The following is a 27530-nucleotide window of genomic DNA, read 5'->3' as shown; positions in this document are numbered from 1 at the left end:
CTGGCTGTCCTGGAACTAACTCACTCTGTAGACCAGGCTGGCCTCAAACTCAGAAATCTGCCTGCCTCTGCCTCCCGAGTGCTGGGATTAAAGGCGTGCGCCACCACTGCCTGGCCCCATACAGTCTCTTTTTAAAACTTAAATTCACATTTGATCACCAGTGAAGATTTTCCCCAAGTAATGGTTGGTTCATAGTATGGTGCCTTTCCTATATTCCGTTCAAAAAATGTGCACTGATAGTGCCATGTAATGCCAACACTTAGGGAGGTGGAGGCAGGAGGATCAGGAGTTCAAGGTCTGCCTTGAGTTTGCCAGATTGAGGCCGGTGTAGGTTACAGGAGACACAGGATATCAAAATAAATAAGCAAGAAACGAGAAGTGCCTAGGTTTTAAGGATCAGAGCAGGGCTGGTTGGCAAGTGGAACCTCCATCGCTGTTTGAGGCAGTGACTCATGGTGACCATGTCTTCGAAGGCAAACTTTGCAAAACCCCAGATCATTTAGAGAAAAGTCCCTTCGACATTACTAAAGTTGCGAAAATGAGAAATCAACTTGCCCTCGAGGGCTACACAGTATTCATATTACTGATCAACCAATGGCCACCTATTATACTCGAAAAGCTATGCTATACTCGCAAGGTTACCGGAAAGCTAAATTCCTAGGCAAGGGGAACAATGTAGCATCGTCCCTCACCAGCTTCTGCAGCCTTTTTCAGGGGACGCACCATCCCAAGGCAGGAACCTGCCTGACACCTCTTCGTCTCCGGAGAAGGAGCAGAGCCCCCGTGCGAGCCAAGTTCATTGTGCCGAGCAGTCAGACACAGGGAACCCACCCCAGCCCAAGTGTGGGACGTAGGGCCATCTCCTACGCCCGCCGTGAGTATTGTTACTCTCGCGAGAGCGCCAGCAAGGCGGACCCGAGCAGCTCCGGGATGTCAGCGGAGCGCTCCTGACCGCGCCCCTCTTGGCGCAGCTGGGAGAGAGGCGCGCGCAAGTCGGGGGGAGGGAGCGGCCGATGGCGCGCACGCGCAGGAGAGCGAGCGGGCGAGGGGGGCACGCCAGGGAGCCGAGGGCGAGGGGCGGGGCCTTGCGTCGCGCCGCGGGCACGTCGTTGCGCGTCCTCAGTATTTAATGTCTCTGTGTTCGCCCGGCCTGGGCTAGCACGTGGGGGAGCGGCCGAAGCGCCGTGCAGCGCTGCGGGGCAGGGCCGCTGGGCTAGGTGGGGGGCCAGGGGGCGGTGGCGGGAGGACTGAGTGCCTAGACGGTCGCCCGGGAGCAGGTAAGTGACGGCTGGCACGGGCACCCGCCCGCCGGGCCCGGAGGGAGAACGAGTTGGGGTGATGGGGAGCCTGGGGTGCAGGTGCAGGGTGCGACGCGCGCGCCAGGTACTCCGGGGACGGAGAGCCGTGTGCACGGCGCCTGCTGTCAAGCGGGTGGGTCTGCGTCTTGGTGACCCGCGCGCCCCGCTGGTCTTTCCCCGTCCCAGGGCTGCTGCTGCTGACAGATCGCGTGCGCAGAGCTCGGGGCGACGCTTTAAGCCGCTGCTTTCCCCTCCCATCCCCCCTCACGTCACTGGCCTCTAGGATGGAGATGAGGGCGCAATTCCCCGGGCGCTCCGGTGCGCCTCAACTTTCCCAATGCTGGCTCACCCTTCTGGGTAGCGAGCCCGAGCGCGTCCCAACCAAGGTCGTCTAGTCTCGCTAGCGTTTACTTTTCAAAGGTCGTGTGTACCCAGTTTACGCGTGGAGAGGAGGTACCGGGGCGGTCTCTGCCAAGGACCCGGTGCCCAAGGCGGGAGAGGAGGTCCTTGGGGACCCCTTTCCTTCCTAACACTTCCTAACTGCTGGGCCCAGTTGACTCTGGGTTGGCCCGGCAGTGGTGGCAAACCGGAGCAGGAAGACACAATTCCTGGAGTTCAGTGTCGCGAATTATTGGAGCGGACTCTGTCGTTGTAGCGGGTAGAATGGGATGCAAGACAGGTCCCAAACCTTTTGGCCGTGGAGGGACCATAAGACCAATTAGGATCGGGAGGTCGAGGGCTTGGGTGTCCGAAGGGACATTAGAGTTTGTGGCCCAATAAGCGTGTTACAAGAGGTGGGAGACCTCTAGTTAGAGGTGCCCGCTGACTTCTGGCGGGGGTGGGGAGGTCCAGGGTCACGTGTCGCGCCCCACTTTTCTTCCCGTCCCAGGACAGTGATCTGGAGGGACTTTGCAGGGGTCATGGCGCGGGGGGGGGGGGGCTTTGCCGGGGTTATAGGTAAAAACCTGCGTAGTGAAGCCTCCGTACGCGTCAAGGAGCCTACATTCTGGTGTCAACTACTGCTGTGTCCTATCTTTTCCTGTTTCTCTCTGGGAGGGAAGGTGCTGATAGTCAGGGGCTGTGCAGAAGAGACCTCTGAGACCTGTGCTTAACCGAACCTTTCTTCTCCGGGAAATGCCTCGAGCAACTAGTACCTTTCCACCCTTGGGCTGTGGTTAACACAAACCCGGTGGACTTCGCTCCAGGTGAGAGTGGAGGCTTCTCAAACCGGTAAGGTCGGGTGTATGTGTAGGGCAATTAGTGAGGTTTAAACTGCCTATCTTTCCGCTACTGAAGTCGAGGCTGCTTGGGGTTTAAATTTAACACCCCGCAGTGACAACAGGGTTGCTGGACCTAATGTAATCGTCTCTGTTGGTGTGCTGCCTCCCTCTGTATCGGTGTATTGCAATTACAATTGCTTTTGCTTCGGGAAATCAATCTTACACGCTCATTTAACTGCAGATTCCTTCCCAAATTAGTAAGCGTGGGGTTTTTGGTTTTGTTTTAAACGCTTAACTTTAGAAAGCGAGGCTTAGAGTCTCTGGGCTTCCTACCGGTTCCTCTCTTAAAGGCACAAAGCATCTATAAACTCTGTGAACAAAGTTGCTCGCTCTCCTGCCAGAGTCTTCTCTGATTGGCATTTAAGTGTTTCACCTTCAGATTATTTAGGACTCTTTTAGAGCCCAAGGAACAAGTGAGGTTATGTTTAGGGAGCTTTTTGGACTTGATGTTGAGCCTTCTTCTAACCTGTTTTGTAGGTTCTGGGTAAGTCCTGGGTGTAGTCTTGTGAAATAGAAAGAATGGCCTTGGGTTATAGGACCTTCTCCTACCCTAAGGGTGTATGCAAATCACTAAAGCTTCTGGTTAGATTGTTAAATCAAAAGGCTTTGTTCTGTAGAGTGGGTCTATCCAACCCAGTGGGTGAGACCTGATGTAAATCTAGTGAGTTTGTGTCTACTTGGAGAGTTCTCCCATCTCCCAGCTGATTGTAGGAATTGCATTCACACTTGGCCTCTGCTGGTGACAGCAAAGATACAGGTATCAGTTGTCTGTTACCTGCTCAGATGCTGGAAGTGATGTGTCTGAGCATTGATACTTTAAAACAGTCTGTCTTGCTACCTGGTAACCCAGATTATATGTGGACCTGGGCCCCAGGCTGGTCATAGCTAGAGTTTGTGGAAGGTAGTTTTAGCTTCCAGTTTTCGTCTTCTCATCCTAAACATGGACGGAGATCATATTTAAGACGTGGGTCTATTTGTAGCAGAGGATGGCCTAGTCGATCATCAATGGGAGGAGAGGCCCTTGGTCCTTCGAAGGCTGTATGCCCCAATATAGGGGAATGCCAGGACCAGGAATGGGAGTGGGTGGGTTGGGGAGCAGGGAAGGGATAGGGGATTTTCGGAGGGGAAGCTAGCTGGGAAAGGGGATAACATTTGAAATGCAAATAAAGGCCAGGTGTGGTGGCCCATGCCTCTAATCCTGGCAGAGGCAGGCGGATTTCTGAGTTCAAGGCCAGCCTGGTCTACTAAGTGAGTTCCAGGCCAGGGCTATACAGAGAAACCCTGTCGAAAAATCAAAAAAGAAAAAAAAGAAAAAAAGACTTGGGACTATCCCTGGTATATTCTAGGCACTTAAGTATGGTATCCCTCACTCGCAAGAAATCCCAGTTTGACTCAGTCATTTGATTAGATATAAAAGCACTCCCTCGCCTAGCCTCTGACCTAGTAACTTGGTTAGAAGGAAGACACATTGGTGTATCCACGCCTTGCCACCTAGCCTCCTGGGTCAACATGTCTTGGTCGCTCTGGCATTTTAAGGCACCGAGTTCATGTGCCCAGGAGCTGCCCTGTTTCCTTGGCTACTCCTTCCTAATGTCCCTTGTGAGTTTGCCATGCCTGGGCTTCTCTGCGGCTCAGTCTTTTCTTGTGTGTAGGAAATTTGTGTCTGGTATTTGTCATCCTAGGAACTTTATTATGGGGAGATGTTTGGGTTCTGTGGGACCCATGTGCCACCGATCTCAAGTTTGAGAGTTGCTAATCTCTACAATGGTGTGTTAGGTCCTAAATCTTGCTTCGTAGGGCAAATTCTTGTTTCTCCTTCCTGGTGTAGTCAGTCTCTCTCCTGCACTTGGGATTGGCTTATGCGTGGTAAGTACTGTACAGTTGAGCTTCAGGCTCAAGTGTGCCCCTCCCACATCCCCCTTCTCACCCTTCCCAGTGCTGGGATTACAAGCACACACCATAACTGCTCTCACCTCATTGTCATTAGCTTTGTTGTCCTCCTCCCGATGGTGTGTGACAGTGAGGAGTGCTGGAGTGCTGCCGCCAGCTGGGACGGGTTTTTTTGGGGGGGGGAGGGGGCAGGGTTCAGCAACATCATTCTGTTCAGGTCCTTGCTATTTGGATGTTCCTTAAGTTCACGTTGGTAAACATTCTGTCCCCTGTCCTGTATACTGGTGGCTTGTGTTCACTTAGCCTTGTCATTGATGCCCATTTGCATTGGGAACAAAGCAAGGAAGGGGGTTAGTTCTGGAGGAAGAAGCCTGCATTGCTCAGGACAGAGGCCTTAACTGGCAAGAGGTCAGGGCTTGCTGTAGCTCTCCAAGCTCCTACCCGCCGATTGGCCATCTAGGGTCTTTTTTTTTTTTTCCATTGGTAAAGGACACTTGGTGAACTAAAGGTGATAAACGTATCAAGTATTCTGACTCTGTACCTAGGGGGCTACTGGAGGAATGTGGTTGCCTGCCACCCTGGGGAGTCGACCTTTCATCACCATAAAGAGTTTTGGGTGGTGCCAGTCTAGAATGTTCTTTGTCCTACTCCAAACATTTAGTTGCCTCAACCTGTAAATGTCCACAAAGCACCACATGTTTGGGTTTTATCGTTTACAGCTCCCAAACAGAACAACTTTTTCACCAAGCTCTTCTTTTCGCAGCATGCTAAGCAGCAAGTTCTGGTCCACCGTGAGGAGTGGGATGAGGGGGATGAGGGGATGAGGGGGATGAGGGGATGAGGGGGATGGGTTCTTGGGAGATAGGTTGAGAAAGGAACTTACTGAGAGACCTGTGGGATGCGAGCAGGAAGCGGAGCGACCAGACCTGAAACCCCTCCAGAGCCACTTTGGTCTGAGACCTTGCTCATTACTGTAAAGGGCCTTCCTGCTTCTACACCACCTGGCGTCTGTGTCCATGGTTTTTGGTCTGCCAATGCCATATTACCAGATCTGAGAGCTTCCAGAGGACCTCAGTATGAAACCTCTCTGTTAAACCAGTTTGAACTTTCAATCAGTAACGCTTTTTATTTTTCCTGAGACAGGGTCTGCTTGTGTATCTTAGGCATGTGCTGTATAGCCCTAACTGGCCTCAGACCATTCTGTCAGAACCCTCCAAGTGCCGGGGTTGCAGACATGAGCTACTGTATCTGATTTCCCAGCAACCCATCTTAATGTTAGGAGGTGTCCTTTACAAAAGGCAGTGGGAGAAGAGTGGCCATGGTGTAGATCCAGCAGTGTTGGTGTAGGAAACACTTGTGAAGAGTGGACTTTATATAGATGACCCTTTTCATCCATGTAATGTGACAAAACTTCCTGGAGAGATGTGACACACCCCAGTTAGGGATCACATGACAGACCGATGTATATACCACCGAAGTCCAACTTGATGACGAGTTTTATGGGGGGGGTTACTTACAGGAGCAGAAATGACTCAAAAGACAGCTGCATCACCATGGCCCACCCCAGCATGGGTCACAGCTCAGAACTGGGAACCTGGAGGTCACTGAACAGCCTGCAGGCAGCTCAACAAGTTGGGGAGATCCTTTCCCAGTGACTCTCAGGCCTACACCTCTTGTAGGCAGCATGGTTGGTATTCTTCTAGGCAGCTGTTCTGGTCTGAGTCTTTGCAGTTCTCCTTTCTGCCTTTGTGGCTCAGCTTTTTTTCCCCTTCTGAGAGGGACTCTCAGCTTTTATAGTTTACTCTGGCAGGGAGGAGCCTAGTGAATCTGTTCAGTTTCAGGGAGTTTTTAGCTAATTTTAGTAGTTTACCTCCTTTTTTAAGTGGCTCCTCTGCAGAATGGAATAAAAATTCAATTCCCAACAACCACATGAAGGCTCACAACCATCTGTACAGCTACAGTGTACAGTGTACATTTTTTTAAAGATTTATTTTATGTAGATTTATTTTATTTTTAGGACCTCTGCTTGTCCAGTCAACTCTGCTGGCTCAGTCCCTGCTTGCTCCGGCCCAAATATTATACATAGTACACTGTAGCTGCCTTTAGACGCACCAGAAGAGGGCGTCAGATCTCATTACGGGTGGTTGTGAGGCACCATGTGGTTGCTGGGATTTGAACTCGGGACCTTCACGGAAGACCCACTGAGCCATCTTGCCAGCCCCTGGGATGGAATGTTTTGACTTGGGAAGAAACTGTTGATGCAGCAGTCTGGACCTGGGCCTGCTTTGTTTGGATCTTGCCAAACTAGTGCTGAACTTGATGCTGCAGTCTACATTTGATGCGTACCTGTTATTATACTCTATATTGATTGATTGATTGCTTGATTGATTGATTGAAATCGGGGTCTTACTGTGTTATCATGGTTAGTCCCAGGCTCCTGGGCTCAAGGATCCTCCCTCAGCTTCCCAAGTAGCTAAGACTACAGGTGCATACCGCTGTATCTACCTAGCTGGGGTTTTGTTTTGTTTTTTTAAACATTGTTTTTATCTTTTGTCTCAGAGGTTGAGTATCTCTAGTTGAAACTGAGACCCCAAATAAGATAAATAAGGTGACTTCCAGAACACTGGATGGGCTGGTCTGCCTTTGGCTCTGGGATGGTGTATCTTTCACTTCCCCATATACTGACTAGCCTGCTATGTTTTCACTCCCTCTTCATCTACAATATGAAATTGGGGTTTTCAAGAATTAAAAGTTTATCCTACAGACTGAGTCTGTTAAGTGTTTTTTGAGTGACTTAAGCCTCATTACAACCCCGTGGAGCTATTTGGGTCACCTTTCACAGGATACTGAAGTTCAAATCTTACTCTTTACAAAGCCCTGTCATCATTAGGGAAGTGCACCTTTGAAATGCACAAGTAATTACTGAATAAGAAAGCCCTCGGGGCTGGGAAACTGAGCCGGTTTCAAGACAACCTTGAAGTCACTCAAGGTTTCTAATAATAAAGTTGCCCGTCAGACCTCACATGGAGGTCATGAGACCATCCCCTGGACTCAACAGGCTGCTACCCAAGAGAGGAGGAGACTGCAAAGATCTGTCCAGGCAGCCCCCACAGACCCTGGTCTTCTCAGCCCTGGTCTGGCTGTGCCTTTGTGGGGACGAGAGAGCGCTCCCGTTTGGAGGCAGCTCTTAGCTCTTGTCTGCTGTTCATCTCCTCCTCGTCGCTGGAGCAGAGGCCAGGCAGTGACCCCAGCTTGTCCAGCTGCCCTGGAGAGAGACCAGCTCTGGAGAATAACCTCCCTGCTTTGTCCTTTGGCTTTGGTATCACCCACTCCACCAAGCTCGTGGTTATTTTTAGCAGGGTGGCATCCTTCAGGAGAGTCAAGTGCATGTGGCTGCTGCAAGTGTCCAGGACAGGTCCTTTGGGGGCCACTGCTACCTAACCAGGGGATGGGGGAGACTAAAGCCACCTTAGAAACTGCCATAGGTGGCCTATTCTGAGTTCAGGACAGGGCCAGGCAGGCATGTGACAAGTGAGCTAGGGAGCTGGACCAGGTACTGTATCCTAGGAAATGAGGATCCCTTGTTACCCTAATTAGCTAATTTCCGGGAAAACATATATTAACCTCCATTCCCCATCTTGTCCCTGCCTTTTTGGGGACGTTGCTCAAACCTAAGGGCTGGCCACAAAGTAGCACAAAAAAGTCTGAAAATATGTGTTGACTGGCACTCCAGTTACTGGTGTCTTCTGGCTTTCATCAAAATACCAACACAGGAGGGGGCAAAGTGGCTCAGGTAGGTAGGTAGGTAGGTAGGTAGATAGGTAGGTAGATGTGTGTGTGTGTGTGTATGTGTGTGTGTGTAACCTCTGAGTTACATCTGCATCCCACACCTCCTACCCGCACTAGGAATTTTTTTGCTGGGAGGAAGCCAATGAGGCGGAAGAGGGATGAAAAAGGAGTTTGACAAGTTTGCCTGATCCTCATACTTTTCCTCTCCACTCTCCCCCTCCCTCCTTCCCTCTAACTCAGTTCCAGCTCCAGCCCATCTATCTGTTTCTGATTAAGAAAGCTTCAAGCCATATAAGGCCCTCTGTGGCCCATGGTTTATGTTGGCTGGAGAGCAGGGCTGTTGTTGCAAGATCTGATTCAGAGGGGTAGTGAGGGCTTAGGTGAGGGTGTGTGTACTGTGCATGGGTGCACCTCCCACTAGGGGCTGGACCCCTGAGTGGGCTAGACCCAGTTTGAGGGGTAGGAGTAAGGATACGGGTCCAGCCATGGCTCTAAGCTAATATGCAGTGTGGTTTCAGGACTTCTGGCAAGCATGTTTGCCGAGGTTCTGGGTAAAAATAATTGGCTGGTTTACCCACAGAGCATACCTGTTATGTTTCTAGCCAGGGATGTCATGATTCTGGAGGCCACTTATGAATTAAGAACAAGGCTTCTTGACACTCGAGGACAGCGGTCCCTCTGGAAGGATGTTCCAGTATGTTTCTGAGTCCCGTGATTCCTGAAGTTCAGCTTCTGTGGGGGATGTGACCCCATTTTGGCCTCTCCTTGCTGTCCCTTGAGCTAGCTGAGCATGTTCTGGCCCAAGGACTTGGGTAGTTTTCTCTGCCTGGGACTTTTCTCTCCCTCTCTGTACCACTTTCATCCTGGCATGGCTCCCTCTGTTGAGCTCCGAGGTGCTGAAGGCCCTTCTTCCGGGAGGTGTTCTCTCACACTTTTGCATACCAGCTTCCCATCTCAGATATTCTCCATCGCCTTTCTCATCTCAACCACAGGGCCCACAGAAAAGCATTTGTTCATCCTCCCATTCCTTTTACATGCATGGGGAATGTGCCAGGGATGCCTTAGGGCTGTGTGCTCTCAACCAGTTCAGAGACTACAGGCATATCACATTAAGTTCTTCATTGCATTGTCTTATTACCTGAAGTTTGAGTCCCCAGCCCCCATGGTACTAGCTCGCGGTCAGTATTGATAGCTTTATTAAACGATGGGTCCTGCTACCTTAGCATTGGAGAGCCTGCTGCCATGGTTCCCCCAAGCTCTATCGGTGAGCGCGTTCTCTAATTGATTTTTACTGCTATGTTAGTTTCAGAGGTATCGGAAGGAAAGTTGCCATCAGTTATGAGAAAAGAGCGTTACCCGTTTGTACGAGTTGACACCACTCCATGTTTACCTTGGTTAGCAGGAAAAGACATACTGTGTGGTAATAGAGTATCCTTTGCAGGAAGTTTTGGTTGGGCGTTGTGGCCTGTGCATGGACTCCCAGTGCTTGGGAGGCTGAGGCAGGAAGGTTTTGCTTTAAAGATTTAAAATCAGCTTGAGTTACATAATGAAAACCTGTCTCAACTCAAACCCCAAATCAATTGTGTCAGTCCTGCCTATGGAGAAAGAGGTTTGCTTATCTGTTGTGCTGGGGTTGGACCCAGTGCCTTGGCAGGCTACACTGAGTTTTTGATTATTTTCAAATGTGAAAAGACAGTCCTTTGCTGGGGCTGGAGGACTCAGGGCTCGCCTAGAATCCACCTAGGCAGACCTGTATTTGGGTCTCCAAACAGTCCTTTGCTCCATGAGAGCATCCTGGAAGCTACCTGGAACCAACCTACCTACCTACCTACCTACCTACCTACCTTCCTTCCTTCCTTCCTTCCTTCCTTCCTTCCTTTTCCTGTCTCTCTTTTTAAAAGAAATATATTTGTAATATTTTATTTATTTTTATTTTATATACATTAGTGTTTTGCTTGCATGTTTTATGCATGAGGGTGTCTGATTCCCCTGGAACTGGAGTTATAGACAGTCGTAAGCTGCCCTGTGAAAGTGGGCATTAGGAGCTGGGCATGGTGGCGCACACCTTTAATCCTAGCGCTGGGGAGGCAGAGGCAGGCGGATTTCTGAGTTCGAGGCCAGCCTGGCCTACAGAGTGAGTTCCAGGACAGCCAGGGCTACACAGAGAAACCCTCCCTGTCTTGCCCGGGGGTGGCGGGGTTTGGGCATTAGGGAGTATTCGATTGGACACAGGGCTTTCAGCAAGGACAACCAAGCTAACAGAAGGCTTTACCTTTTGGAAGTTGTGAAGGAGATGAGACCTGGATTTGAGCCCCCAGGTGGGGGAGACAGTGGTCACTGCGTGCAGCTCAGGTATGCTTGGCTCTTCAACACAGTCTAAAGGCCTCTCATCCCTGCACAAGGAACTGGAGGAGCATCCTTGCTTGGGAAATGGTACTCGGTTTCCTGCTCATTCCTCCAACCACCAGACATTTTCTTGGACCAGTCAGTGGCAGCGTGGGCAGCAAGCAGAGCAGCTCGCTAGGGAAGAGGTCATGGGTATTCACCTCCAAAAACGTGGAAGGTTCAGAGCTTCTCTCTCATTTCTGCCCTACACTGCCTGGTACTTGGACTTGTCAATAAATATTTATTGAATAGAGTTTTTCTCTTCCGCCTTTGGGATTTCTTGGTTGCTGGCATCGTTAGCCCCACATCAACATCTTTCCTTGCCTCTTGTGAAGCCACATACCATATTGGTTTTTATTTGTTTGGTCTTGAGACAGGGCCTCTAACTTGTGATCCTCCTGTCCCGGCTAGGATTATGGCCTTTAAGTAAGCTTGTTGCCAGATCACTGCTCATACCTTTAGGGCAGGCCTGTGTGGTACCTTCTGTGGTGAGGTGGGAACTCTGTGTACCCAGGAGTGCATTCCTGAATCTGCTTTGAAATCACCCCCTAGAGCCTGACAGAATTCTCTCATAAAGCCTGGCAATAATAAAGAGTGTAAGACTGGGGCCAGGAGGGACTGGACACAGCCTTCAAAGTTTTCAAAAACCACACCCCTGTGCTAGGCAAGGTGGTGTATACCTTTGATCCTAGCATTAGAGAGGCAGAGGCAGGTGGATGTCTTGAGTTCGAGGTCAGCGTGGTCTATAGGACAGCTAGGGCTACACAGAGAAACATTGTCTTGAAAAAAAAAAAACAACAATAACAATAAATGGTTGTGCTTAAAACAAACAAACAAAACCCCCAAACCACACCCCTACCTGAGATGAAGTAACTGGGGAGACCACTGTAGGAGAGTTTGCTCTCGCATCACTAGAGAGGACTGAGGCTGGGCCTATCCGCAAAGGAGAGAGGTGGACACTCCGTTCCTGATTGGTTGGTTCCTTTGTGTTACCAAGGGTTTTTTTATTTGATGTGTGTAGGTATTTTATCTGCATGTGTGTATGTGTACCATGTGTATGCAGTGCCTTCAGGAGACAGAAGAGGGAATCGAATCCTCTGGGACTCCAGTCTAAGAAGGTTTTGAGCCACGGTGTGGGTAGTGAGAACTGAACCCAGGTCCTGTGTTAGGGCAGCCAGTGCTCTCAACAGCGAAGCCCTTGTAACCAGAAGTTACAGTAAACTGGAAGTTAGGTAACTGATTGGGTCGGCAAGGAAAATCCCATGCTTAGAATGGGAGTTTTGGCTTCCAGCTCTTCTTACCTGGGCCTCTCAGTTCTAGATCTTAGTTTTCCTTTTTGGCCAGTGAAGTTTCACCAAGAGTGGGTCTTAAGTTTCTGCCCTCCTGCTGTGAAGCAGGCCGAGAAAGTGTTCCAGGGTGTTGGCTAGATGGCCCATCTGTACCTGTGCAAGGAGCTAAAGTTACCCTAGGGTGAATCTGTCTGTCTTGTCTGCCAGTCTGCTTGCCTGCACTGGCTGGCTTGCTGCCCTGTAAGGCCATCACAATAGAGGTGTAGGGCTAACCTTGGACGGGCCAGCTAGCCCATTATGAGCTAACACAGAATCCTGATGGTGCTTGAATGAGTCAGCTTGCTCAGACCCCCAGGGATGAAGGGAACACCCGGGCTAGGCTAAGACCAGCGGGCCTGAGGCATGGCTCCATCTCTGTGACCCTGGGCCTCAGCCATGCTGCGGAGGGAGAGTGGCCCAGGCTCACCATCACCCCCAGCCTTAGTGGCAGAACTGCACTCTGCCAGCAAGGTCGGTGCTGGTCTTTCGGGCAGGACCTCTCTTGTCCTGGGATTTTCTGGGAAAATCTTCTAGTCCTTGCTGTTGTCACCCCAGCTGTGGCCACTAGCCTGTGGGTATTTAAACTGACTTTACATAATAAGACTAGACATTGAGTTTTTCAGTCACATTTGTCATACTTCAAGTGCTCAGTATCCTCCTGTGGCTAAGTGCCTGGCTGCCAGTGTTGGCCAGAAATCACATGGGGATCACCGCAGTCAGTGGTTACCTCTGGTGATCTGCCCCACTGGACGCGGCTGCCAGCCCTCCTCGCCAGCTCATAAAGTCAGCTCCTAGGACACCTTCAAGCACTGCCCAGGGACTTTACTCCCCTCTCCTACCCTTAAAAACATCAGAACCGTAAAAAGGTCACCTCTCCCCTGTATCTGTTGCAACCTATAGAAATCCTGGCCTTAAAGATTAGCTTATTTTTATTTTATGTGTATGAGATGAGCGTTTTACCTGAATATATATGTATGAGCACTGCATGTGTGCCTGGTACCTAGGAAGGTCAGAAGAGGGGGTCAGAACTCCTGGAACTGATGGCTATACACGTCCTTGTGTGTTCTGGGAACTGAACCCATGTCCTCTGGAAGAGGCAGAAGTACCTTTAGCTACTAAGCCATCTCTCCAGTCCTAATCCAGGTCTTTGAAAAAGTTTTCCTGGTCTCCACCGAGACTTGTGCAGGGGTGTGTGCGTGAGTCCAGGGATGTGTGCCTGAGTCCGGGACTGTCTTATTTGGTAGACTGACCTTGAGCTTTTGGTAGATCTCCTGAGGAGCAGCAGAGCTGAGAGTTCAGAAAACGCTGTGGATGGAAACTACAGGCTCTTTCTCTTGATGCCAGGCGGGGAACCACAATTGTATGTTCTTCCTCCCTTGACTCCCACGCCAAGGAACTTCCTATGGAGGCCAGCAGTCCGCTCCCGCTCTCCACACAGAAGTGCAGGAGAGCCTGCGGGACCGCTGGGCTTGCGGCTCTGATCGCCTACCCAGGGGAAGACCCTTGAAGGGAAGGCACATTTATCAAGAGCGAGCTGTGCTTAGCCCTGGAGGTGGAGTGGCTGGGGCACACACTTCCCTGGTGGTCATCACTTGGATAATGGGAGGGATGTTCTAGTTCCGATGGAGAGGGTGTATGAACAGCTGTCCAGAACACAAAGTGGTGTGGATCCTCCCCCCATCAGGGCCAAGCCTAGAGTGGACTTGGGCTCTTGGCCCCTAAACTGTTGTTTTTATGACTGACTTTCCTGTCAATTACATGCAGCCCTTTTTCCCAGTAACTGCAGCCAAAACTGACTTGGTCACTAGGGCCAACACTGTTTTGTGCCATTCCCTGGGGTTACTTTCTAGTTTAGAAGGCTCTAAACTTGGGTTACAGGTTTGTCGGCCGGTTGGGGAGTGAGGCCATTACTTCTCCAGAGGGCCTTCTGAAAGGAGAAGCCACAGGTACTTGTGGACAGAGAAGGGATCCTTCTAGAACCTGGACTGAGCAGATGAATGCAAACGGCTGCTGGCGGTAGCACGTGCCTGCTTTCTGCTCTGTGTGACCGCTTGGCCGCCAGCCAGTGTGCATCTATTCCTGGGCAAACGGACCTGCTAAAAATACGCAGGCAGGAGTTTAATTCCAGCCGATTCAAACGAGCTGAGTGTCCTCCTCACCAGCCTGGGGCAGGGCTCTGAAGCATCCTCGTGGGGGGATTTCCCTGATTGCAGGCAGCCTGCTTCTGGGGGCCAGAAACTGGTCTCGGAAGAGTTTCCAGTTAGCGTGTGGGTGTAGAGTGCGGGGGGGGGGGTTGGGGGTGCCTTTGGGATCTGTGGTGTTCGGTCCACTCACAGCTTGGGAAGTTCAAAAACCAGAGCAACTAGCAAGCTTTGCCATGGGGTGGAGGTACTGGGAAGTCCTTGTGAGGATGAAGTGTGTGTGTGTGTGTGTGTGTGTGTGTGTGTGTGTGTGCGTGTGCGTGCGCGCCTCTTACTGACCTATCAGAGACCATTTAAGTCTGGGGTGGGGTGGGGTGGGGTGGGGTGACTGACATGAGACTGCCTGGGGTAAGGAAGAAGTAGGCTATTTGTTTCCTGGATGGTAGGAAGTGGAGTGGGGTGGAGGGGCATCAGTTGCCTTGGAGAATCCCCGTGGGTGCCCCATGGCACTGGATACCCTTAAGATGATGACACCTCTAGGCCTGGTGCATTATATTCAAGTCCTTTGTGATCCAAGTAGCTGCTGATCCAGGGGCTGCCCTCTGGGGAGAGAATAGCTGCTGCCTCTAATCTCACCCATTGTCTTGGGAGCAGGGGACAAACAAATCCTGCCCTCTACAGGGCTTTGGGGGAACTCCCTCACACAGGTCTTGGCTTGGCCTGGAAACAGCCCTGGAGAGAGGGGCTTTGTCCTGAGCCACTCACCCGCCTCAGCAGTGGATCTCTAGACCCAGCTCAGATTGTCCTGAGGAGCAGCGGGCACTGTGAGTCTCTTCTAGGTTCCTTGTGTTGTCTGGTCCTGGGTTAGCAGTGTTCATCACCCACTAGGAGGCTGATTGGCACAAGACAGGACATCTGTCTGGAGTCCTTCTTCAACTGAAGAAGTCGCTACAACAGACTGATTTGCACTGGGTAGGGGTGAGACATGGAGCCCCAGTCTCTGGGGAACAAATTAGCAGGGGGGCTTAGGTGGACAGTGGTGGTGATAAGCCGGTATATATACTCAGAGCGGCAGGAAGCTGCTGGTTCTTCTCAGGGTTGTGTCTGAGCTTTGGGTGGGACAGCTGGTGAAGTGGTGGGAGGAGACCATTGGCCTGGTTGGCCTGGGCCTCGGGGACATTGTGGATTGGCCAGGTGCTGGACTAAAGCAGACTAGAGGGCATGCTGTTGGGACACATGAGGGGCTTGGGGAGATAGAGTGGGGTGACCTGAAACTGAGGTAGAGGGGGTGGGACTGTGGGCATTTAGTTTCAAAAGGCAGAACTGCTCACAGCTGGACTGGAAGCCTTCTTTGTCTTAGGTACACACAAGACTGTGGCCGTGGCCCTAGCATATGAGCAGGGATGGCTGCTCTCTGTTGGGAGAGATTGTGGGTTGTTTGCTTTGTTTTGGTTTGGTCTTGTGTACCCCATTCTACCGACTCTTTTTCCTGAGTCCAGAGGACCTCTACAGTTCTCTAGGAATCACAAATTCGAGTCCTGCTGGGGAGGGGATTTCCAAGTCAGTAAGGAGTCGGATGGAAATATATGGCCACTTCCTGTAATCTTTTGCCTGCTGGGCAATGCTTTCCCGGCTGTAGGCTCCCGCCCTGTTCCAAGCACGCCGACTGACTGACTCCTTAACAGTCTCAGGTTGCTTTTATTCTTTTCTGTGGGTGGGCACTGAGCGCAGACCCAGTGAGTCTCACTGATTTTGTTGCCGTGTGTGGGATGAGATGAGAGGTTCTCAAACCTGACTAGGATCACCTGGGTTCGAAACAAACCAAGCCTGGTGTTGATTCTTGCCTCTTGGGTTCTGATTTAATTGGTTTGAGTGCCGCATTGGCCTTGGGCTCAGGAAAGCTTCCTCAGCATCCGGGCGCGGTGGCTCACACTCAGAGCCCCAGTGGCAATCGCTGTATTTGAGAGGCTGAAGCAAGAGAACGGAAAAGTTCAAGGCCAGCCTGGGTTGCCAAGAAAACAAAACCATCTTCCTCAGTGAGGGGGGCTGGCAAGGTTGCTCAGTGGTTAGGGGCACTTGCTGTTCTTGTCTGAGGCCTGAGTTTGATTCCTAGCACCCACAGGTGACTCGATCCAGTTCCAAGGGATCTGATGCCTCCTTCTGACCTCTGAGGGCGTCAGGCACACATACTACATATGTTCAGGCAAAACATAAGGTAAATCTTAACAGAATGCTTCCTCGGTGTATCCAAGTTGGAAAACTACAATTCTTAAGATGGCATTCTCTTTATAGACTCTACTAGAAGACCACTCTATTTATAGACTCTACTAGAAGACCACTCTAGTAATATAAGAGTTGATATTTGACTATGCAAAAATCAATTTGCAGTAACTGCCCTTTTACCCCAGCCGAGGACTTAGCCCAAGTCAAGTTTCCCCATATGGCTTTTGTTTTCTTCACTACAGTGTTTTCTGTCAGTGCACAACTTCCGTAATGCTGGTACAGCCTCAGCGTGCTGACTCTACAGTGTATTTACCAGTCATTGCTCTGAAAAAGGCTCGTCCCAACTTTGTTTCAAACGATAACCTTGGTAGGGGTTCTTAGGAACCTTTGCCTAGGCACAGTTATTTTTGTTTTTGTGGAATTGCCGGATCATAGGGCAGGCATGGCACAGAACACCGCCTTCCTGACTCAATTGCATCTTCCCTGATGGACCAGTCGCCTGGCAGTAGGTTGGCAGCCAGGCTCCCATTCCTCAGCTGCACTGCATTGAGTTATGTAGTCACCAGGGTAGTGATGGGTTCCAAATGAGGATGAATGGGTAGGTCGAGAATGAAGTGATGCTGGGGGTCCTGCGTGAATCTAAAGCCACAGGTAGCATTGTGGAAGGTTTCTACCTTTCCCAGGGCGTCTACGAATCACCTGATCCCTAGCCACTGCTCAACGCCATCTTGCTTCTCTGCCTTTGGATATTAGTGAAGGATGTCCATCTTTTCAGCTGCAAGGGCTTTCTGGAATGACCTCCTCTACGCCCCTGTCATGCCATTCATTTTTGGGTAGCTAGATCTCCTGGTCTCAGGATTCCTCCTGACTATAGTGTGCCTAGAGTTTTCCTGGGGATCTTGTTAAAGAACCAGTGTGATTCAGGGGGGCTGCACTTGGAGCAGGTGTTGGCGTTTCAGCAGCTTTGGTCTGTAGTCCACCCTTGGAGACGCAGGAGCTCTATAGCAGGGTTCCTGACCTTGCTGAACCCCAGAGCCAGCCGGGGAGTGCTGAGGTATTTACATTGTGGCTCTCTGCAGCCACACACAAACCCCTGTGCACGTGTAATGTGCCATGTCAGTGTACATGCGGTTCCTGTACCCCCACATTGGTTTTGTTTGTACTGTGTTTTGGAAAAGAATCTCATTATGTAGCCCTGGCTGGTCTGGAACCCACCCTGTGCGCACCAGGCTTACCTTGACTTCGTAGATCCACTCACCGCTGCTTCCCACGTGCTGGGATTAAAGGGGACCATCACCACGCCCAGCTCTTAATTGGCTTCTGTCATACCTCCTCTTCTCTCCCGGCTTTCCTAGGTGTAGCTACTTCACATCGACTCCAAGATGGCAATCCAGTTGCGTTCACTCTTCCCCTTGGCGTTGCCTGGAATGCTGGCCCTCCTTGGCTGGTGGTGGTTTTTCTCTCGTAAAAAAGATCAGCTCAGCAGCAGTGACAAGCAGGCGGAGACACTGAAGGTTGGCCCAACCATCAAGGACCGCCTGCCCAGTGAAGAGGCCTGTCCTGGAGTCCTGTCTGTGGCCCCCACTGTCACACAGCCTCCTGGAAAGGAAGAACAGCGCTCTGTGGACAAGCCTTCTACAGAGCCCCTGGCCTTGCCAAGGACTCGACAAGTTCAACGAAGATCAGAGTCCTCAGGCAACCTCCCCAGCATCGCAGACACGAGGTCGCAGCCAGGACCGTGCAGAGATGAGAACGCCAAAGTGGAACTCTCCCTGATGGGGGACAAAGCCAGATCTATTCCTCTTGGATGTCCACTTCTCCCAAGGGATGCGTCCTTCCCCTATGAAGCAGTGGAAGGGTGTAAGCAGGAGTCTGCACTGGGCAAGACTCCTGGAAGAGGCTGGCCGAGCCTGTATGCGGCCTCTGGAGAGAAAGCGAGAGAGACAGGTGGGACAGAGGGGACTGGAGATGCTGTGTTGGGGGAAAATGTATCTGAGGAAGGCCTATTGTCCCAGGAGTGTGTCTCAGAAGTGGAGAAGAGTGAGTTTCCAATCCCGGCCACCGGGATAGGTGGTGGAGGAGAGGAGGTGAGCCATGGCCCCCCACAGGTAGCTGAACTTTTAAAGAAGGAAGACTATATTGTTGGGAAGTTGCCAAGTAGCTTTGTGGAGCCAGTTCACTCAGAGCTGGTTAAGGATGAGGATGCGTTGGTACCCCAGGTCAGAGGCAGCAGTACTTCGGATAGAGACCTGGCTGGAGAACTGGACAGAGACGAGCCTTTGCCTGAAAATGACCAGATTAAGCAGGTTGCCTTCCAGCTCATCTCCCAGGTGATCTTGGAAGCAACTGAAGAGATTCGGGCCACCACGGTGGGCAAGACGGTGGCACAAGTGCATCCAACCTCGGCCACTCAGCCTAAGAGGAAGGAGGGGAGCTGTGTCCCAGCCAGCCAGGAAACTGGCTTGGGACAAGACGCCCCCGATCCCGCGTCCACCAGTACAGGTGCCACTGCCAGCCCTTCAGCAGAAGCCCTACCACCAAAGACCTATGTCAGCTGTCTCAGAAGCCCTCTGTTAGGCCCCACCAAGGAGCAGAAGCCAAAGAACTCCGCACATCACATCTCCCTGGCTCCCTGCCCACCGCCAGTGACCCCCCAGAGGCAGTCTCTGGATGGGGCAAGTAACCCCAGAGGTGATGACACCTTTGTCACCTGCATGGCCAGCAACAGCCAGAGTGTCCTTTCAGTTAGCTCCTTGGGGCAGTGCTCAGATCCTGTCAGTACTTCGGGGCTTGAAGACTCTTGCGCAGAGACCCTCTCAAGCTCCGGAGACAAAGCCATCACCCCGCCACTGCCGGTCGGTACTGAGCCCTTCAGCAACGGGGTGCTGAAGGAGGAGCTGTCAGACTTAGGGACCGAGGATGGATGGACCGTGGATACAGAAGCAGATCACTCAGGAGGTAGGAAGGTCTTGGGGTGCGTTCTTGGTGAATCTGGGAGGGCTCCCATTATTTGTTAGAGGCAAAAAGCTACTGGCCACCCTTACCTTCTGCCACTCATGCAACAAGATGACGCTGCCCATCTCTGTGTTAATCCAGCCAGCCGGCACAGATGGATACCCGAGAAGTCAGGTGACCACATGAGACCCTATGGCTATGAGAGTTGTCCGTGGGTTCACTAGCCAGGGAACCTCCCCAGACCTTTAGAAGGGACCACACCACGTCTGTTGGGTCCACCAGTCGGCCTTAGTGCCTCTTCTCCTGTGGACACCTACCCTTGGAGGGGCCTTTGGGGCCTCCTTAGTGGTCCCTCCCAAGTGCCAGGGATGGGCGAGCATCTCTTAATGGCCGACTTCCTTTACTTCTCTGCTTGTTCCGTGTCTCCACCTGCTCTCCCCAGAAGCCCTCGAAGGGTAAGTTCTCCAGGATAGCCACGGCTTTGAGCGCTGGTGGGAGGCTTGAGCTGTCTGGGGTTGTTGCCTCCTTTGCAGAGCCTCAGCCATCCTTTCTCTGTGCAGTTGCAGCTCCACCCCAGGAAAGAGGGCACTTTGGTAACGGAGGGTGCACTGGGTTTTTCGAGTGCTGACCCCAGCCAGCGTAGACAGTTCAGACCGCTAACTTACAGGTCAGCAGCTCCTGACCCTACTTTGCAGCTCCCCGGGGTATGTTATCTCCTCCCCGTGACCTCCAAGCAGGTCATGGCTTGTTTGGCCCGGAGTGTTCCCGACCAGTTTGTCCAGGAAGCTTGGGCATTTTTCTCGGGTGTTTTACTGTGGTCGTTAGAATCTGGGGCGGGGGGGGGGGGTACCACGTGTTGGATTTTTACACCCAAGATGCTGTTGCTCAAGACCATCATGACTTCACATACCTCCCAAAGGAAGCACCTTCTGCCCATTGTAACCGTGGGAGGCCAAATAATGTGTTATACATCTTATACCATAGTGCTAAAAGGCTAAGATTAAAAAAAACAAACAACAGACAAAAAAACAAAACAAAACAAAAAAAACCCCTGTATCGTAAAATGGGCAAAAAGGAAGGTTTTTAAAAACATTCTATTTGTCTGATGCCCATTATTGTAATGAATGAGCCTCTCAGGTTTGTGGCCACTCTGGACAGATTGTAGCTGTGCGGATGCCTGAGGCTTCTGAGCCTAGAGACCATAATCAATGGGTGGGGAGGCAGAGTGGCCCATCAGTCATAGCCTGGGGATAGTAACTGGGGAGTGCTCAGTGGATGCCAAGCAACACTGGTGTTCTCAGTTTAGCCTTAACCCTGCTTATGTGATTCCCTAGAGGCTGAAGTTAAGGGGCTGGGGGTGGGAACGGGGGTGGGGTGGGGTGGGGGGGACATCATTGAATGCAGCCTGCTAAAGGCCTGGCATGGTCCTGAGTTACTCCCGGGAGCCACTGACAGGCAGGTATTGGCTAGTCTAGTTCTCTTGGACAGAGGTTAGGGGCTTTGTGGTCGGAAAACTCCCCACCAACCTATTTTACTTCAAGATGGCTGCCCAAGCTGCTTTCTTGGGTGGGTGGGTGGGTGGGTGGGTGGGTGGAGTCCTCTGCCGGAAGCCTAGTACTGAGGGAAGTCACTTGAGGGAGATCACCTTGGAGGTCTCTTCCTTGTCTAGGGGCGGAGAGTATCATAGTCTTTTATATTCAGACAGTGTATGGATGGCTTGGAAAAGCATCATGTCCTGAGTTTGGGGAAACCAGGTGGGAAGTAGCCTGACTAGTTGGCTCACAGAGTGATCTGTTTCAGGCCATTGAGTTTGGTATTTCAGCCAGGGCCGTATCTCCTCACTTGCCCTGAATGGTCCCTGGTGCTTATTTGATCTCCCCTTCCTCTTCCTCTTCCTCCTTCTCCTTCCTTTTTCTTCTTCCTTCTCTTTCTTTACAATGGTCCCTTTGCCATGTCCCATGCAAAGAGTTGAGTGGCCTAAGTTGGTTCCAGAGTCACATTCTCCACTGTTCTCTTGGAGTAGGCGTTGGTTTCTCTCACCAGGGGCCGTTTGAACCACCCCATAATCAGAGCTTCACACGCCAATCCCAAAAGGGGACGGGAGGAGGCCCCTTGTTCTTACCTGGCAGAGATGAGCAGGCCCCCAGTAGGCCTGAGAATGGGACCCTCAGAAGGCCATCTTACTGTGATTGCCCAACAGACCCAGAACGCCCTCTCCCCCAAGCCTTGGCCTTGGAGACTAGAGATCCTTGGTCTGAGGGGCTGGGACATTTGGAAGGGGATTAAGGTGATCGTGACAAGAAGATTAAGGCCTGCTTCTGGAACTATGTAGATCTGTGAGTCATCTTGTTGGCTCCCCTCCCCGATGTACCCTGTTTAAGCCCCTCCCTCGGTATAGAGTGTGCCTCTTCCTAGCTTACCACGTGTGTGTTGGTCCCAGCAGCTGTGGCTAGGCACGGCTGCCAGATAAGCAACCGGGACTGTTTAGTGACGGGCTAAAATTAGGTGTCTTGGTACGCTAAGCCTCCTTCATTGGGTTGCCTGAGCCTTCTAGTCTGTGGTGTCTGCCAAGCTTGCAGAGGGGTCTATGTGTGCAGGGCCCCCCAGTATTGTAAATTTGGGAAGCTTTGATAATTACGGCTGAGCTGGTGTCTCTCTGTGTGTATATATGTCGCTTCCTCCCCTGCAGGTTCTGACGGGAACAGTATGGATTCAGTGGATAGCTGTTGTGGACTTACCAAGCCTGATAGCCCCCAGAGTGTCCAGGCAGGCTCCAACCCTAAGAAGGTTGACCTCATCATCTGGGAGATCGAGGTGCCAAAGGTAAGGGCAGTGACCTTCCTGTACCCTGGATTCTGTGGGAGATCAAAGTTCCCTCAGTGCCCAGGGTTAAAGGATGCCAGCGAATTCCATTAGATGGGCCAGGCTGGGAAGCTGCAGGAAGACCGTCTTCCCTCACTCCCCCGCTTTCTGAGTCCCCCAGGCTGCTTGCTCTGTTTGGGCTGGGGCTCGGCCTTCCTGAATGCTAGAAAACATCAGTTGGAGGAGTGAGCACCAGAGCTTCCTGCTCTGCAGTGTAAAGGTGACTTAGATGACTGAGCAGAGCTCAGCTGCTGTAGAGTCCAGAGAGCCTGGGGCAGAAGCCGAGGTAGGAAGGCAGGCAGCCCTGAGCCTCTGTGTGTGAGCACGCTCATTCCTGCTCACCGCACACCCTGTGATTATTAAACAAGCCAAGATTGTAGTGTCTTAATTAATACTTCTAAATATTTAACAATTTAATTTTCCTGGGCTTGGTTTTTAAAAACATTGTTTTAACTGTACTGCGCATTGTATGAATGTCTGCTGCTTCCCTGGTGCCTGAGTAGTTCTCTAGCCCTTTGCCGTTAGAACTTAACAACGTATTAGTGTTTATCGCTGGGGTTCAGAAGTAATTGGCAGGCTACTGAATCCCAGGGCGCTTGGCTCCATGCTGAGCTGGGGACCAGACTCAGTCTGAACTTTGGGTCAAGACTCCTCTGCTGACCCCGGGCTGCTGGCTCCCATGGTAGTTTCCTTCCCTAGTGACCTGGTTATCAATCCTGCCCTCAGTGGTCACAGAGGGCATAGTGAGGCAGGCCCTGGGTGAATAGGGACCGTGTCCCTTGCCACCCTCCAGGGCTGGGGTCATTAAGAATTGTTGAGGAGCTTGTCTTACATTATGCTTACGGCTGGCGTCTTCTGTTTGCTGTGAACTCTGGTGCACTGGGCACTTGTATATGCTGTTAGTGGTGGGGTGGGAGCCTTGAGTGTTCTTGGGCTTTCACTATCCAACCGGCTCCTCTGTCTGTGGCCCTGAGTGAGGGTCAGGGATGGATGTTCAGAATTAGTCAACCCTTAGAGCAGTGGATCATTCAGCGTGTGTGTGTGTGTGTGTGTGTGTGTGTGTGTGCTTGTGTAGGATGGTTACTGTGATATTCTGGATCTGGGCCATATGGTTGGGACGAGATGCTGAGACCCAGTCCAGGCTGTTCCTTTCAGCTGCTTAGCAGCTGTGTGGTCTTGGGTTCCGGAGCATGTCCCAGCTTGCTTCTCTCCATGTGTAAGATGATGAAGTTGTCTGTCCATAGGGCCTGTAAGTGAGTATAAGTGCTTAGAACAGTTCTGAAAACTACATGCTGACAGTAACAGTGTGGGCTCGACTGAGCCTGGGTCCTCGGGCAGCGAGGAGCTGGGTTCCTGTCACCCTCATCTCTCTCTTTCCCCGGAAGCACTTAGTCGGTCGACTGATTGGCAAGCAGGGACGATATGTGAGTTTTCTGAAGCAGACGTCTGGTGCCAAGATCTACATCTCCACCCTGCCGTACACACAGAACATCCAGATCTGCCACATAGAAGGTTAGTGGCAGTGTGGCCCTGTGCTTAGAAACACAAGGCGGTGGCACCCTGGTTGCAGCTGTCCATTTGGAAGTTTAGCCTCTAAATAGAAGCTGTGGGTTTCTAGGCGGAGGGCGTGCTGGGTGTCTTCCCATCAGACCTGTCCAGTTCAGGTGCTTGTGGGAGACTCTGCCCCATGTCTCTGTCTGACCAGGATAAGGATGGGTGCTCAGTGACAGGGCCAGGGGCCCTGGGTCCCAGCGCCTGTCATCCACATTTCCCTCACAGTGTACAGGTCCCTTCTGGCTGAGTCCACTTGTGCCATTCCCATGTGCCAGCTTCTTTGTGTGTTCAAAGCATGGGTGGGTCAGCATGGCAAAGGTACCAAAGGGGAGTGAACTTACGTGACATCGTTCCTAAAGCAAAGCCACACGTTTGGTTCCTTAGCGACCCTGCACGGGAGGATTCCAAGGAGCCCTGAGGGTGGGTTTGTGTTTACTGTCACTTTTCTTTTACCCACAGAGGCCATGTGTTCTGTCCTTACCCGTAGGCTGTGTGTCTGTCCTTACCCGTAGGCTCTCAGCACCACGTAGACAAAGCTCTGAACTTGATTGGGAAGAAGTTTAAGGAACTGAACCTCACCAATATCTATGCGCCACCGCTGCCTTCGCTGGCACTGCCTTCCTTGCCGATGACGTCTTGGGTGAGCATGTTCTACAGGATCTCACTTCTTGACCCTTTCCATAAATGTAGCTCAGTTGAGAGACTCCTGGCATGCAGGGTGTGCGCGCTCCCTGCGCGGTTCTGCTGGTGTATTCTCTGACGGCAGGGAGAGTGTGCTGGCAAGAAGCCAGGGCCTCTTGACCCCATCCTTGGGGGGGGGGGGGGGGTCATGCTTTCCTTCCCCCCTGGACATGCTTTCTTTTTTCTAGGCTTTTGACTATGGAGGACTGAGCTAGGTGACTGGGTGTAGGCCTTCTGAAACGCTGGGGCTGTACCTAGAGCCACTCACTCCCCAGTGCTGGAGTCCTGGGTAGGATTTGCCAGTAAGGACATTCTTCTCGTCAGCTGAGCTGAATAGTGGCCCTGGCAAAGGACTCCATCCTCTTCCCTTTCCTCGGGAACTGCCTCGATTTTAGTTGGTAAATGCAGAGTCCCTAGCCTGGAAGCCCAGGAGGTTAGCAGACGAGAAGGTACTGTCTGCCGCGCGACGAGCAGCCATGCCTCTGGCCCTCCTGGGGCCTCCTACCTTCTGCCGCGCGACGAGCAGCCGTGCCTCTGGCCCTCCTCGGGCCTCCTGTTGCTGGAAGTAGATGCTTAGTTCTGTGGGCCACATTCTGTTCTCTGCGTTGCAGGCGGGCTGGACAAGCCACTTCAGGAAAGTCATCCCTTTGGGTTTTGTTTAGGATGGTAGGTGTTTCAGCTCAGTCTTCCCCATCCAGAGACCCTTGTGCTAGAGGGGTGGAGGCAGGGGTCTTTCACTTTGGGCATTAGGGAATGGCGTGGACCCCACTCCGTGCTTCACTTCTGAGTTAGAGGTTGTCCCAGAAGGCTTGGCTGTAGCCTCTCGTGTGGGTGGTTTCCTTCCCTTGTGTTCTGCTGGCTCAGTGGGACTGGGGGGTGGGGGGGGGGAAGACTCCAGGTACAGGGCTGCGGGGACCCATAAAAGTCAAAGGATGTTCTTGGCTCACCAGGATTGAAGGCACAATGCAAACCTTCCTGTGTGCAGAGCCCTGCTTTGTTACCCAAAGCTTAGTGCCAGGGAAAAGGGTACTGGGGAAGGGGGCTTTTAGAAAGCTCTGTCAGGACCTGCTGTACAGATGAACACACCTACAGATCCCGCCCCACAGTGAAGGGAGGCGGATATGATACAACATGATACGATATGATCGATCTAGGGGCCAAGTAGGAGGCACAGAGGAGTAATGAGGACACCAGGGGACCTGGCTTTTGAGGCTCCTGGGTGCTCTTCTAGAGTTAACTGCAAGTCCAAAGAGCCCTGAGGCAGCCCACCCAGTGTTCTTAGGCATGCTGTTCTGAGCAAACTGCTCACTCCCATACTCGCTTTCCTTGACTTAAAGACTCGTGTTCGGTAGTTAGGGATACTGCCTGCTCCTCTAGTTCAATTCCCAGTGCCCACACTGCAGCTCACAATTGCCTGTAGCTACACACGTGCATGCATGCGTGCGTGCATATGTGTGTGTGCAAAATATCCATACTGGAGTGATTGCATGCTCTAGGAGATGGACCCTTGTCCAACCTGTGCAAGGAGTCAGTACTGCATATACAGTTGGCCTCTGGCGGCCTATTTTGGGCTAGGGGTCTCCCCCATCTCATCTCAAGGTGAGATTGCCTCTAATAGCAGGTCTCGGTACAGTAAGACAACCTACAGACCTCTGCTATCTGGGTGCCCTGTTCCAGATGGCTGTGCCAGTTCATGGACTTGCCCTGGGGCCTCGGGACATATCCCAAAACACGAGAATAACTGATACAGTGTTGGCTGCTGCTTCCTCTCCTCTAGCTCATGCTGCCTGATGGTATCACTGTGGAAGTCATCGTGGTCAACCAGGTCAACGCTGGGCACCTGTTTGTACAGCAGCACACACACCCTACCTTCCACGCACTGCGCAGTCTGGACCAGCAGATGTACCTCTGTTACTCTCAGCCTGGAATCCCCACCTTGCCCACCCCAGTGGAAAGTAAGTGCTACCTGGAGAGTCAGGGAGAGTCCTGGCCGCCTGGTCAGGCCAAGACATGTAGGCAAGGAGGGTTGTTCATGCTACCCTTGGTCTGGACCAGGAAAAGACTGTTTGGGACTTCCTTGTGTGCCAGCATCCTTAAGTTCTTACATCGTTGCAGAATTATACTGGGTTGAGTTTTCTGGCTAGCCAGTGTTAGCTTGTGTTAGCTTGACTGGCCAGAGCTGTAAGATTGGACTGATGTTTTGACGGGCGGACTCTTCTTTTGAACATTTTTTTTAAAGATTTATTCATTTTATGTTACGTGTATTTTTGCCTGTGTGTATGTATGTATGTGTACCACCTGTGTGCTTGGTGCCCATGGAAGTCAGAAAGGGCTTCAGGTCCCCTGGAACTGTAGTTACGGATGGTTGCGAACCTCCATGTCGGTACTAGGACTCAAACCCAGGTCTTCCGCAAGAGCAGCACGTGCTTCTAACCCCAGAGCCACCTCTCCAGACAGGGCTTTGTGTCTTCTAAGTGGGGTGATACCAAGTGGTACCCCCGTTTGCCCACCAGGAAGTAGAGTGGATATGCTGTCTGGGTCATAAAGGGCACTTCGGGAGTAACTTGTCTCCTGTGCAGTGGTCTGGGTTGTTGGCACATGACAGGTGAAGCCACCGTCCGTGAAACAAGGGACTCGCTCAGGCAGCAGTGAGCAGGGGCGCGGGGTACCTTTGTTGTGTTTACAGTAGATTAGGGACTAAATGCAAAACATTTTTCCCATCTCCTCGTGGGCTTTGACATCATCTGTAGTAGCGCTCCCCCCCCACCCCCGGGGGAAGAATGAGGTTTTAATTTTCATCAGACTCTCTAATGATCTAGCCAGAAGTCACGCTCAAACGGAAGTGGAAGGGGAGCCGGCTGCACTGGGGCTTACCCCTGGGTCAGGACCAAGTGCAGTTGGTTACTGGAGATCCTGGAGGTGCCGCTGTGACCCTTAGCTGACCCTGCCCAGCTCCTGCCTGGGGGCACTCTGTACTTCCAGAGGTGGAGGCTGGATGGTGTGAGCGGTAGGCCCAGGATGCCCTTGTCAGGTCTAGTAGACCAGATCTTAGGAACCTCTCCTTAGGCCCAGGGGCTGGGAGGTAATTGGGTGAAATGCTTGTCATAGGATATGAATTTGATTTCCTCTAGTTATGAGAGGGGG

General features: G+C 51.8%; 1 protein-coding gene across 3 annotated transcripts in view; it reads left to right on the top strand.

Annotated features, from left to right (window-relative positions):
• Positions 1 to 1087: 1087 nt before the first annotated feature.
• Positions 1088 to 27530, top strand: part of Akap1 (A-kinase anchoring protein 1) — a 31452-nt gene continuing 5009 nt past the window's right edge. The window contains exons 1-6 of one of the 3 annotated variants that reach the window (XM_021212268.1): positions 1088 to 1277; positions 17690 to 19292; positions 21979 to 22112; positions 23537 to 23663; positions 24218 to 24345; positions 26164 to 26341. In XM_021212268.1, the coding sequence (XP_021067927.1) occupies positions 17717 to 19292; positions 21979 to 22112; positions 23537 to 23663; positions 24218 to 24345; positions 26164 to 26341 (2143 nt within the window). In that variant the 5' untranslated portion in view covers positions 1088 to 1277; positions 17690 to 17716. Of the gene's footprint in view, positions 1278 to 1781; positions 1978 to 5390; positions 6156 to 17689; positions 19293 to 21978; positions 22113 to 23536; positions 23664 to 24217; positions 24346 to 26163; positions 26342 to 27530 lie in introns of those variants that run through there. The other 2 variants (XM_029545987.1, XM_029545988.1) reach the window with 2 other exon arrangements.

This window comes from Mus pahari, chromosome 14 (assembly GCF_900095145.1).
Source record: "Mus pahari chromosome 14, PAHARI_EIJ_v1.1, whole genome shotgun sequence".
NCBI lineage: Eukaryota > Metazoa > Chordata > Mammalia > Rodentia > Muridae > Mus > Mus pahari.
This window is presented reverse-complemented; position numbering and strand designations above follow the sequence as displayed.